The sequence below is a fragment of the Lineus longissimus genome, chromosome 1, assembly GCF_910592395.1.
Source record: "Lineus longissimus chromosome 1, tnLinLong1.2, whole genome shotgun sequence".
Taxonomy (NCBI): domain Eukaryota; kingdom Metazoa; phylum Nemertea; class Pilidiophora; order Heteronemertea; family Lineidae; genus Lineus; species Lineus longissimus.
This window is the reverse complement of record NC_088308.1, coordinates 15,267,537-15,280,552: the sequence shown is the minus strand read 5'-3', so window position 1 is coordinate 15,280,552 and position 13,016 is coordinate 15,267,537. Positions and strand designations below refer to the sequence as shown.

The window sequence follows — 13,016 nt, the reverse complement described above, 5'->3', positions numbered from 1 at the left end:
ATAACCTCTTCAACAACATACCGACAGGATGCAGTGGACACATCTTTTTGAATCCGAATTGATAATAAACAGACCATAAGACTTCTTTGGAGGCACTGACTTGAACTTTGACCACAAACCCATTGTCATATGGCTCAAGATGGACAGACTTCACCTAGTGCACAAGCATCATCCAAAGGGTCGCAAGTCAAGCACGTATTGACATTGACAAACTCAGCAAAGACCCCTTCGTGCAAAAGTAATTCCAGGATGAGCTGCAGGCAACCAAGACCACACACCACCCATGCCAGAACCCTAACGAGGCCCTGAACAACTTACTAGACATGAAAACCTCAGCAGTAAAGACAGTTGAAGTGAAGTCAACAGAGGGAAGAGCAGACAACACACAGCATGCAGATCCCATAGTTAGCCAACTGTCAGAACAGCAGAAGTCACAGAGACTGAGGATCTACCAACAAGGCAAAAGCGTAAACCGTGCACCCCTCTGCAAACAGCGCAACACCATCCTGTGACAGATAACTAAGACGCTGAAGGAAGTCGCAGTGGAAGGGGTAGATGCTCTGGCAGACCAAATCACCTCAACCGATGACTGTGGCATGATGTTATGCACAGCTAAAGAGCTCCCCTCAAGGAAACCATCCCCACCCATCATTGTCCAAGACACCGAAGGCGAAGCAAGAGCCGTAAAGGGCTGGTTCAAGCAGTAGTTCACCCACCAACTGGGAGAATTGCTGGAACTATTTGAAGGCACCTCAAGGCCACTACAGACCCCCCTTACCTAGGAGAAAGTCGAGGCTGCCATCACTGGGCTTCAAAACAATCATGCTGCCGGCCCAGATGGTATCAACAGCGAGCTATTCAAGCACTCAAAGAAAATTGTCTCCTACCCACTGACCAAGACCATCAATTCATCTTTTGAACACCACATTTCCATCGCGACACTAGGAGAACGCACACTAGCCAAAAAAAGCCCCCCGGACCACAAGCTAACCTTGGCCAATTCCCCTGCTGAACAGCATACGAAAGATCCTGACTATCATCACGCTGCATCTCATCAGAGACAAGGTCAACCACTTCACCGTACCATACCAGAGTGGTTTCAAAAGATGCAGGAGCTGTGCTGACATCGTATGTACCCAACAAATGGCTGATGTCAGTGGTGATGACAAGGAAATAGGACTTCCACAAGATGGGCATCAGCAAGTCACAAGCCTTCAACACCGTCAAACGAAAACGTGTCTTAGATATCCTGATGTCCTGATAAACTGAGACTTGTCTGATCACTCCTAGCACGGACAAAGCTCAAGGTCTGGGTAAAAAAAGGCGCTGTCTGACTCATTCAAGACCAGAATCGGCTCCCCTCAAGGCAACAGCCTATCACATGTCTTTTTCACCTGCTACCTTGCTGCTGCTCTCTCATCCACCCGAGAAAGTTCCAGCAGACCTAACCCTCCGTCTCCAGTCTGGGTATGCCACTCGAAATTGAGTATGCAGATGATGTTGACTTCCTGGAGGAATAAAAGGAACCCCAGGACCAACTCCAGTCAGGAGGACTAATGGTGTAAATTGCCCGTTTAAGTGTAACTCTGGCACGTTTCTTAACCACTAAAGGGATGAAAATTAAAATTTGGTACATACATGTATGACTCCCTTCATCAGATAACCTCTGACACCGAAATTCGGTTTGCTTTGTTTCTTGACTTGGGCACCAGGGGGCAAAAACTGAAAAGGTAAGAAGTGCAATATCTAGTTTTCGATAATATTATTATGGTATGTACTCCAAGCAAGGATACATCATATGTCGTATGAGTTTTTTATTTTACTACGTTTCAAGGTCAAAGAGGTCAAATGGCTGAGATTGGCTGTTAAGTAAAATAATGGCATATTTCTTTCACTGCTAAAGCTAACAAAACTTGAAACTTGGTACACATGACCCTCTAGGTCAGATAACCTCAGACAACAAATTTCGGCCCAATATGATTCTCGACTTGGCCACCAGGGAGCCAAAACTGAAAAGGTAAAAAGTGCAATATCTTGTTTCTAAATAATTTGTTTTCAACAATATTTTTATGGTAGGTACTCCAAGCAAGGGGACAAGGAGACATCACATGTCATATCGATTTTGATTTTTACCTATATACTATACAGGTAACATGTTTTATACCACCATCAAATATCTATACAGTAAGCGCAATGGCCCCTGGCCTTTTCATTTTGTTCTAGGGATGTATTTGTGGTTCATCTTTCACCTCTACCTCACAGTGTCTTCTCTCCACTTTTCAGAAAATTCCCATATCACGATTGGATGAAGAATGCACATTAGATTTACGACCATTCATGAATCCTGCACCATACCTTGTGTTAGATGTGAGTACTCAAGTGGTTATTATTAGCTCAGCTATTGAAGTCATCAGAGCTGGGGAATAAAAGTGTATAGTTCTGTCTGCCCATCAATCTGTCAACATGGGGGAACGTTTGTAGATGAAAGACGTATATATTGATGTCTGATTTAGTGTCATATTTTTCTCTGATCATTAACTGTAAATCAGCACAATTTGACCTACATTCATCCTGCAAGACGGCTTTGTTTGAAAATGCTTATCTCTTACCAGCATCTTTCAAATAACGAATCAGGTCACAGCAAGTTTCCTTTAATTGCACAGCTCTCTCGGGCAATTAACTGGAAGCCATGATGAAGCCCTCTTTAAATCGGCTACAAACTGAGCTGAGGTGCAAAAAAATGATTGATCGACCAAAATGCAACGAAAAACATTTGCTCTGCACATGAGGTACACATATGATTTTTCGGGTTACAAATACTTGCAATATAAATTATATAGATGAGAACGATCTAAAAATTTAGGCAGCTGTGTTGAGTAGCTGCTAATTGCCAAAAATAACAAAAATCAAACTGCAATTAACCCTTTCGCTGCGCCGCTCAAAATTATTTCAATATTGATTCCTTGCTGCCCCCAAAATACTGTAAAAGCCAATTTTAACATTGGTAACTTTGAGGCCAATATACAGCCTGAAGGAGAAGAGATAGAGTTTTGGACTATTGGAAAAGGTTGTTGGGGACAGCATGGACTTTCAAATTATGCATTTGTTAATTACCTGAAATTATGTTAATTAACTAAATAACGCTAATTAATATTAATCAAGGAGGAAAAAAACAAGATTTTTCATCTTGACCCAGGCTATCACTATCATCCCCCTCGGACCCTGAATCATGCACACTTTCAATCCCCATGCATGCTGTGTACATCGGCATTATCTTCAGAATCATAATCACTAATCAGACTCGTCTTCTAACGCCTCGAATTCACTATTCATCAATTATTGATTCTGCAGTTCGTCGAACACGTGACTGAGGCATTTAAATTTGTTAACAAAACTTTGGACTCAAAATATCGCCTAAACTTTGAATAAAAACACCAAAGTTTTCACTCAGTAATCGGAAGTTCTAGCGGTAAACAACATGGCAGGACACCTAGCGGCAAGTTTCTGTACTAATTTTCTATTGAAAACATCGTCTGATTCAGTCGCAGTTCTCCGTACATCCGCACAGATCGGAAATTTTTTTTGGTCGCAAAAAAGCGTACATCCGCAGCGAAAGGGTTAAGCTGTATGCACCCTCATCTGTTTGCAATTTGTTATAAAAAAATCCATAATCAGGTTGTAATCAATGGCACCATATGTTATGAGGTGACTCAAAAATTTATGTACACAAAGTATGTAAGGTTTAAGCCAAATTGCGCGTTCAACAATATTCATTGGAACGGTATACCTCACACCGCTTTGCGCTTATATGTGTGCCGAAAAAAGCTCATCTTTGGAAAATGAACCGTTTTCTAATCTAAATAAACTAGAAACTGGGCTTCAAAATCATAAAACTATCAAATATCCCATTAAATAACAGTTACATTAAGTTAGAAAAAATTTAGTAGACAAGAAATGGGATTTCTAAACATGTGAATAGCTAAACACAAAAAAAGAGACTTTTGGCATTTTTTAGTTTTTTGCGGCGAACACAAAATTAAACCTGCTATAAAACTAGTTGCAGTCAGTCAAAATTAATAAGATATATATATCCCATTAGATGACAGCAAATGGGAGCATGTAATATGCTTAGATGGTCCATTAAGCACCGACAACATTATGAACTGCTGACCACAAAAATATGTGATGATGTGCAATAGAAAAACGCTAATTAATCGATAATTATTCTCAAAACAGTACCATCACTTCTCCTCAAAACTGTCGAAAAGCAAAATACGAAACAGATCATGGGCCAGGTGAGGACCAAGTCCAAGGGGTATGATTTTCTTAGCCCTCATTGATAGCGAGTAAAAACTTAAAGATACACTGATATTTTTGTAACTAACTGCCACATGTTTTCCTTATTTGATCTATTTGAGTTAAGTATTACAGTGAAAAAGAATGACATATTAGAATCAACTGGTTCTTCTTATGACAGTGCGGGTGAGCACTGATGTTGGATGGGAGGTGCAAGGTGTTCGTTTGGTTCTATGAGTATGAGTGTAGCTCAGCTCCTCTCTCTCGTTCATCTGTGATGTGCTCGCTGAAAATGTTGAAATGCAGCTGTCAATCATCCCTGTAAAACATGATGAGAAAACATTTTAATTTTGCTTGCCAAGCTTTATAATAGAAGACAAACAACAACTGATTAGGCGCTAATCAGATTGATCAAGGTAAGGTAAAGGTAGGAACTAAAGAAGTGCTAATGATCAACGAAGTTCATTGATATATGATTTTTTTCTGTTTATCTGTTCTTTTTATTTGTGCACTGCTAATGCCGCAAGTACCATGGTGCAAGATAAAACGAGATTGCAAGAAACGTCCTCGTCCCTAAGATCCATAAGCCAGGCAAAAAGAAGATGGGTACAGTTTGTCTAGTGTAATGGCACCCGGGGTGCTTATTGTCCAGTCGATCTCGAAACCTGGGTACCATTTGTTGGCACCCAGGACAACATCCAACCTTTCAGCAAAAATAGCGGACACCGATGCGTCAGTGTCACGCCATGTTTTTCATTCAATCATAATTTTTTCATAATGTAGAATTTAATGAAGTTTCAAGATGATGCACTGCATCTTTGATTTACCGAGGTGTGAACTGTGCAATAATTTTGGTCTGTAGATCATCCCGTTTTCTCCTGGAACGAGAATCAACATGAAAGTTTTGAGGACGCGGTCTTGGCCTAATTACATGAATTAAACTTGACCTTCACCTGCATGACCCAGCCGTACAATGGAGTCACATGAGCATGCAAATGCCGAGGTCAGGGAAGTAAACACGATTATCCTGCCAAACAAGTGGGTAAAAATGCAATCAATGTTGATTTTCTTCAAAATAACAGGTAATTGTGGGGTTGAAGTCAAGTCGCTGAACGTCTTCCACATGAGAGTAAGGAACGGAGAGTGTAGGGCTTGCACCACGTGCTGATATTTGATCCGTTATCCGACACCATTTTGTGGGGAAGAGAACGTCGGGCGACGAATCTCCGAAAAGCCCTTAGAAATGCCTCAGATGACATGTCCAGTACCAACTGTGAAGAGGCAAATGTACACTTTAGTCTCTTTCGTCTCACCCTTGGCAAATAAGGCTCCAGTGAAGTCAACACCCGTCACCGTGAATGGATGGGCTTCCAGCAATCGGAATGATTGCAATGGTGCGGGAATCGGTTTCCTGTACGGTTTGCTGTTGACGACCCGACAAATTTCGCAACAAATTTTTTACAGTGATCGAGATTTTTGTTGTCCAATATCTGTGCCTGATGTTAATAATTGTCGACTGTAGTCCTGAATAATTTGTCTTGGTGTGACAGTCAAGAATAATAAGATTTGTAAGTCTATTTTTCGGATGTATCAAGATAGGAAACTTCATGCTGTATTGCATGGGCTCATTATAAAGTCAGTCAACGACTCTCAAAATACCATCATTTTCTATGAACAGACGTAATTGTCGCGCTAGAGTTCCGAGTGTTTCTGTTTTCTGTTTCAAGTTCTTGAGTTCAGTTTCTTAGTAATACGTTTGAGTGTATTTAATCCATCTGCGTTCTGCTTCAATAATCTCCTGCGCATTTAACTCTCCATGTACACGATTTTCCTTTTTGGCCTTGAGATTGTTGACAAAACGCATCACAAGAGTGCTAGTGCGTAAGAGATAGCCAATCTGGTCCGTTCCACCACAGAGTATTTTGAGACAGGTTTTCCGCAGAGATTCCGCATGAAACCAGGTCTGCTTGGTTTGCATCTGTTGGGCAATATCTGAATTCGGAGATGATGTCAAAGGCTTTGATTTCGGTGATGCGATTTTGGACGAAACACGGCAGTTTTTTTGTCACTGCGAAGCCAGTGAAGAACTATCTGGCTATCAGACCACAATGTACATTCTTTGATATCTAGCTGCAGTTTCAAGCTTTGGTGTACAAAGTTAATCAAACGTGCGCCTGATAAGACTGCCATATGTTCTGTGCCCGGTATTGTTAGTGTTTTTACAGGAGTTACTCTTGCCTTAGACATGACAATTGAGACAGTGTTTGTGTCGACATGACGGAGGTAGACTACACATCCGTAAGCATTTACGCTCGCATCACAAAACACATGTAGTTCGTATGACGCGTCAGCTGACATCGGGTTGAAGTAGGGTCTTGGAATAGAAGTGTCAGTAACAGTCATGAGATCCTGATACAGATCGATCCATTCAGTCTGAAGATCTTCGGACACTGGTTCATCCCACTAGAGATTTTCGCGCCAAAGTTTTTGGATGAATATTTTTGCTTGAATGTGCGTTGGAGCCAAATATCCTAGCGGGTCATAAATCCCTGCGGTAATCTTCAGACATTTGCGTTTTATCACAGCGTAATCATTATCCAAGGAGCGTGCGTGGTTGTTTGGGTATGCTAATTTGTCTGTGTTTTTAGCTCACCTCTTAGCAGAGGTGAGCTTATCCCATACCGTGGCGTCCGTCGTCCGTCGTCGTCGTCGTCGTCGTCGTCGTCGTCCGTCGTCCGTTAGCAGGGCACGTTTCGTAACTGTTAGAGCTATTGAGTTGAAACTTGGTACACATGTACCCTTATGTAATGACACCTTGGAGACTAAGTTTCGGTCCGATTTGTTTCATGGTTTGGCCACCAGGGGGCCAAACGTTAAAAGTGAAAATATGCAATATCTCCCTTAATAGTAGTCGGGAAATTTTGAAAAAAATATGGTAGGTACTTCTAGCAAAGGTGCATCATATATCCTCCGGGTTTTTGATTTGACCTCCTTTTCAAGGTCACAGAGGTCAAAGTTTGCTGATTCACTGAACAGTAGCATGCTTCCTATCTATTTTAGCTAGAAGGTTTTAAACCAGTGTGGACATGTATCTGGGGATTCTCTATTCCACCCCTAAAATGTTCGGCCGTTCGGACATCAAATATGGCTGCCAGGCAGCCATCTTGAAAAATAAACACAGTACTATTACTCCGAAACTAATGATCGGATTGCAACCAAATTTGATCTGGATGTATATCTATGTACTCTCTACTAAATCCTTGATTTTTTATCAAATGTGATAGCCAATATGGGGGCAAGGCGGGCATCTTGAAAAATTCTTAGTTTGGCCACCGGGGGGCCAAATTTAATGTCCAAAGTTAAAATGTTTGCTCGTTTAATAGTGGTCTGATTTTCATAACATGTTCATGGTAGGTACTCCTGGCAAGGATACATCACATATCATATGGGTTTTTGATTTGACCTACTTTTCAAGGTCACAGAGGTCAAATGGTGTAAATTGGCCGTTAGGATGTAACGATGGCACGTTTCTAAACTGCAATGACTATTGATCCCAAATTTGGTACACATTTACCCCTTAGTCAGGTGATCTCAGGGACCGAAGTTTGGTCCAATATGATTCACCACTTGACCACCAGGGGGCAAAATCCAAAAACCTTAAAAATGTGATTATTCCTTAACTTCTTGCCCGATTGCCACCAATTTGATATCATATGTACATCTAACCGCCATACAGTATATGTCACACAGGTTTTTAATTTGACCTTCTTGTCAAGGTCACAGAGGTCAAATGGCGTAAATTGGCCGTCAGGCCGTAACTATGGCACGTTTCTTAACTGCAATGACTATTGATCACAAATTAAGTACACATGTACCCCTTGGTCAGGTGATCTCAGGTACTGAAGTTTGGTGCGATCTGATTTGCCGTTTGGCCTCCAGGGAGGGTGCCAAATCCTAAATTCTTCAAAATGCCATTATTCTTAGTAATTACTTGCCCGATTGGCACCAATTTTATATCATAGGTACATCTAATTCTAACAACCATTCAATGTGTCACCCGGGTCTTCTTTGATTTGACCTACTTTTCAAGGTCACAGAGGTCGAATGTACTGTAAATTGGCCATTTTGGGGAAATTGTAATTGCTTGGACCTACATCAAACCTAACACTACATTACACAATACCATGATCTTTATCCATCTTTCCTCCACATGAGGTGAGCACAATGGCCCTGGCCATTTCATTTTTCATTGTAATCCCCAAGACGTTGGTTTCCGGATCAGAGTTCGCAAGGTTTTGGTTCTGTGCAATGTTGCGTAGTTCCACTGAATTAGTAGCCCATTCTCGTAAGTTGAATACAGCGTTCTTTGTGAGCGTGTTAGCTTCGCAATAGTAATCAACTAAGTCGGCTTCCGTATTGTTCCACTGAAAATGTTATCGACGTACGTATTCCTGCGCAACGGTGCTGGCGTTGCTTTCGAGATGTTGTTTCACTGTTGCGTTCAATATAAACGGTGAGCAGACTGCTCCAAACAGCACAGCACGGCTCTGAACTGAAACACTGCGAGCGGGGATTCAGGATCGTCCGGATCGCTTAGCCATAGGAATTTCGTCCACTGCTGGTCACTTTCATCCAGCTCGATGTGAAGAAAGGCCTTTTCTAGATCTGCCGATAAGCCAGATTTCTGAGTCCTAAAACGGAGAAGAATCGCAGCTCAATCATTGAGGAGGAAAGGTCCTGCCTCTAAACAATCATTGAGACTGTTTCCATTCACCGTTTTGCATGAGCAATCGTATACAACCCTAATGAAAGTCGTTTCCGAATCCTTTTTCACAGGATGAAGAAGTACACGGTCAACAAATCCTCTATCGATTTGATCATGTATGAGACGATGATACACTTTCCTCAGGTCAGGTGTGAGGCGACTAGCCATGTTTCTGGTGCGGGCCTGGCAAACGTTGTGGTTTGTTGGGAGCGGTGGTTGGTCTTCTCTCCATGGCAGTTTCACAATGTATCTGTTGTCTTCCATTCGCAGGTGTATGTAATTTCCTTTGTTGTTGCCTTATCTGTTATTCCGATGCTGTGAATGTCCCAGAATTTCTCAATTTGAGTATCGATGGACGTGTGCATTACACTTGTAGAAAATACTGATGCGGTTACTGTGGGATTCGGACCCGATAAAAAGTATCCAAGTTTGATGACATGGCAATTGGGCCTTTGCCCCGAACAATGTGATTACCTACGATATACCAATAATGATCGCCACCTGATTAGCACAGAAATTTCAAACGTATCCATGTGTGAAGGCGGGTGCGCTAGGGTTAGATTACGTAGGTGAGGCAACTTTGCCACATCCGGGTTAACAAGATTTTGCATTGGCGTGGTTAATTTCGGCACAACAAGAGCCCGTATGTTGATATGCTCAGAATTATTGTAGTTGCGTAAGACTACATTCACAACGCGAGCGACTGTACCCCCAACGAACTTGCGCTGAAAGCATTTACTCGTACATTTTGTTTTCTATAGGTTTTAAATCCACCTGCTGTGCGGCACTTCACAGCTGTTTCAGCTAGAATTGAAATACAAGTTTTACCAGATTACGCTCTACAGGGAGGTGCGACACCAAAGTGTTAATTGCTATCCCAATAAACAGCCCAGTTTCTCACCCTAGACAGCTTTCAGAATGTGCGAAGATTACATAATAGGCCTGAATTCACCCATGTATGCCCTCAGTTTTGCTGTAGTAATTAGGATTATATGTATTGATTAGAATCAACTTGGCGTGAACCAAGTTTTGTGTATTATATTTCGGCTGCCATCTTGAATAGGACGCCTGGGCCAGCATTACAAAGTTAGCTAAAGGATGACTTTGATGGCATTTTTCTGTGCAAACGTTGATGATTGTTTACACTCCCTTTAAGTTTCAGCAGAGGCACTAAATCTTCAGAAAATGACAATTATATCCATGACTTCTGACTTAGCTATGTATTTTTATAATAAAATGGGTTTTCCTTGAAAAAAAGTAAATTCACTGGTCCTTTTTTTACTGATTCCTCATGACACTTTTTTCTTGTGCTTTTGAAAGATATATTATTCCCTCATAAGAGATGGTACCTATAAAGTGTTATAAATCTGATGCAATTCTTTAGCCATAAAAGGTTTAACGTGATAATGATATATGTGTGGGGGTTAAAATGATGATTGGCTGTACCTTGTATTCAAAATCACAACTAAACCTACCTTCTTTATACTACAAGCAACACAATGATGCCTTGTTCTGGCTATCATTAACCTGTTCAAGCAATGCAGTCTGTAGCAGGTGGTTATTGTAAAAACGAAGACAGGTTATTGTACATGCTGTGAAATTTGGAACTTTCTCATCATCATCTTGGATCCTTTGGGTATGATAATGACTGCAAGGTGAGGTGAAATCTGAGAATTTCACAAACAACGACTCACCAGTAATCTAATTAGTCGATTTGAATTTCTTTTTACATGTGCAACATTCTGTTATCTTTATGACTATTGATCATGACATTCCATCCAATGACCATTGAGCAAGTCAGAGTTTTCGGCTGTTTGAGATCTTGGCTTTTGGGCCTCTTGTTCTCAGTGGAGGTTTTACAGGTGCATCATTCTGCCAACTTGATGACTGTGAATCATGACATTCCATTCAGTCATCATTGAGGGAATCAGTGTGGTCTGGCTGTTTGGGATATTTTTGGCTGCCTGTCTCCTTCTTGGCTTTCAAGATGTAGGCTTGATATTGTGAGTGCTTCAGCTAAGTCAAGCAATGTTACAGCTACCAGTAGTGCAATAAGCATTGATGTCATATTAGTTTACATCCAAATGCCTCAGATGGGATTGCCTTTGGCCAAGTTCCACTCAAAGATTGTCCACAATCTTGCCATTTAAACTCATGGTACCATATCTGGTTTTACAAAATTTCAGCTGAGTCCCAGGCACTTTTTTTCAATTGGCTGGTTCACTTCATGATTTTACCACTTGGAGTTGTAATTTTTCAATAAAACAGTGTTTTAATTAGCTGTTTTCAAATGTTCTTCCAGCTACAAGTAGTGCAATAAGCATTGATATCATATTACTTTACATCCAAATGCCCAGATAGGATTGCCTTTGGCCAAGTTCCACTCAAAGATTGTCCACAATCTTGCCATTTACCATGGTACCATATCTGGTTTTGACAAAATTTCAGCTGAGCCCCAGGCACTTTTTTTTCAATTGGCTGGTTCACTTCATGATTTCACCGCTTGGAGTTGGAATTTTTCAATAATACAGTGTTTAAATAAGTTGTTTTCAAATGTTGTTCCAGGTTGTCAAGATGTGTCTTTGGCCATTTTTAGCTCACCTGTCCGGTGAGCTTATACGATACCGCGGCGTCTGGCGTCCGTCGTCGTCGTCGTCCGTCATTAACTTTTGACAAAATCGTGGCACGTTTTTAACCGCTTGACCCAGAAAGTTCATACTTGGTGTGTGGGTACCCCTAGGCAAGACCTTTCTTCAGAATGAAATCAGCGCAATTTGACTGCTGGTCTGCCATATAGGGGGCGCTCTTTGAAAACCTATTTTTGTCATTTTGAAGCTTATGGTTAAAGCTAGAGCGATGAAAATTTTATGGTAGGTGTATCTAATAGAGGTACATCACATATCACACGGGTTTTTGATTTGACCTTCATTTCAAGGTCACAGAGGTCGAACTCTAAAATGTCTTTAATCATGGCACGTTTTTTTGCTTTTGGTCATACTCTGTAAATTTGATATGTAGACACCTATTGGGCATCTCTACATGTTGACACAGATTTAGGTCAGTGTGACCTACTATTCAGGTAGGTCAAGGTTAAAAAAGCCCATTTTCTTTATTCCAGCAGATTGAAGTTTGAAATGAAGTTTTAGAGGTCGGCCTGGTATAGAGGTTTCGATATTAAATAGATTAATTTCGTTTCATATCACTAGGTGGCGGTATTGTGCAAAAATGTCAGTTGGCACATTGCCAGCAGTTTTGAATTTTGCGGTTCGAGGCAATCCGTCGGGGTATCCCAGATGCGCAGTGTTGTACTGCGCCACTAGATCTGCATACTACAAGTATGGAAGACAGCCATTTTATGAATTTGAAGTGAGACGAAGAAGGAATTAAATCACCTTGAATCAATGCCAAAACTTAATCATCCGCTCTTCGGATGAGGTCGTATGTGTTGATTTCATTCTTGTGATTGGTTTGAGATGACTAGCCTCATTGCCGGTTGTTTTAGAAAATTTTGACTGTGATTGGAAGGTAAAATGAGAAACTTGTCACACTGTTCTTCGGCTTGGAATGGGGATAGTCAATGCAGAGCCAGTTGGTACAAGCTGCCTTGCGAATCGGGGTGGCGTAATAATACTGTGAAAGAACAATAAAATGATGAATTGTAGCAGTGTGTGTCAGTAATTATGTGATTTCCATTGCATTTGACGATCCCAAAGTTTCTCGAGTATGGCAAAATGGCCGCTGCCGTCATTGGAGATTAGCGTCAAGCCGGAACCTTTCGTTTCAATGTGGGCTTTTAAACACAAGTTAATGGTTTATAATCACCCAGACGCTACTCATTAGGTAAACCTCTACTAAAAACACTTGCTTTAATTTTTGTAAACATGTCACGAGTGCTCAAAAAGAACCATTTTTGTGATCGTTTTTCGTCGCTGTAGAAATGTACACAGTCAGAGTC

The 13,016-nt window shown here is 41.1% G+C and overlaps 1 protein-coding gene across 5 annotated transcripts in view; it reads left to right on the top strand.

The window, feature by feature from the left end:
* The window catches only part of LOC135488681 (H(+)/Cl(-) exchange transporter 7-like), a 353,896-nt gene that overhangs the window by 317,637 nt on the left and 23,243 nt on the right, over positions 1 to 13,016 (top strand). For all 5 annotated transcript variants that reach the window (XM_064773357.1, XM_064773347.1, XM_064773384.1 and 2 more), the window contains exon 21: positions 2,284 to 2,367. In XM_064773357.1, the coding sequence (XP_064629427.1) occupies positions 2,284 to 2,367 (84 nt within the window). The remainder of the gene's footprint in view (positions 1 to 2,283; positions 2,368 to 13,016) is intronic.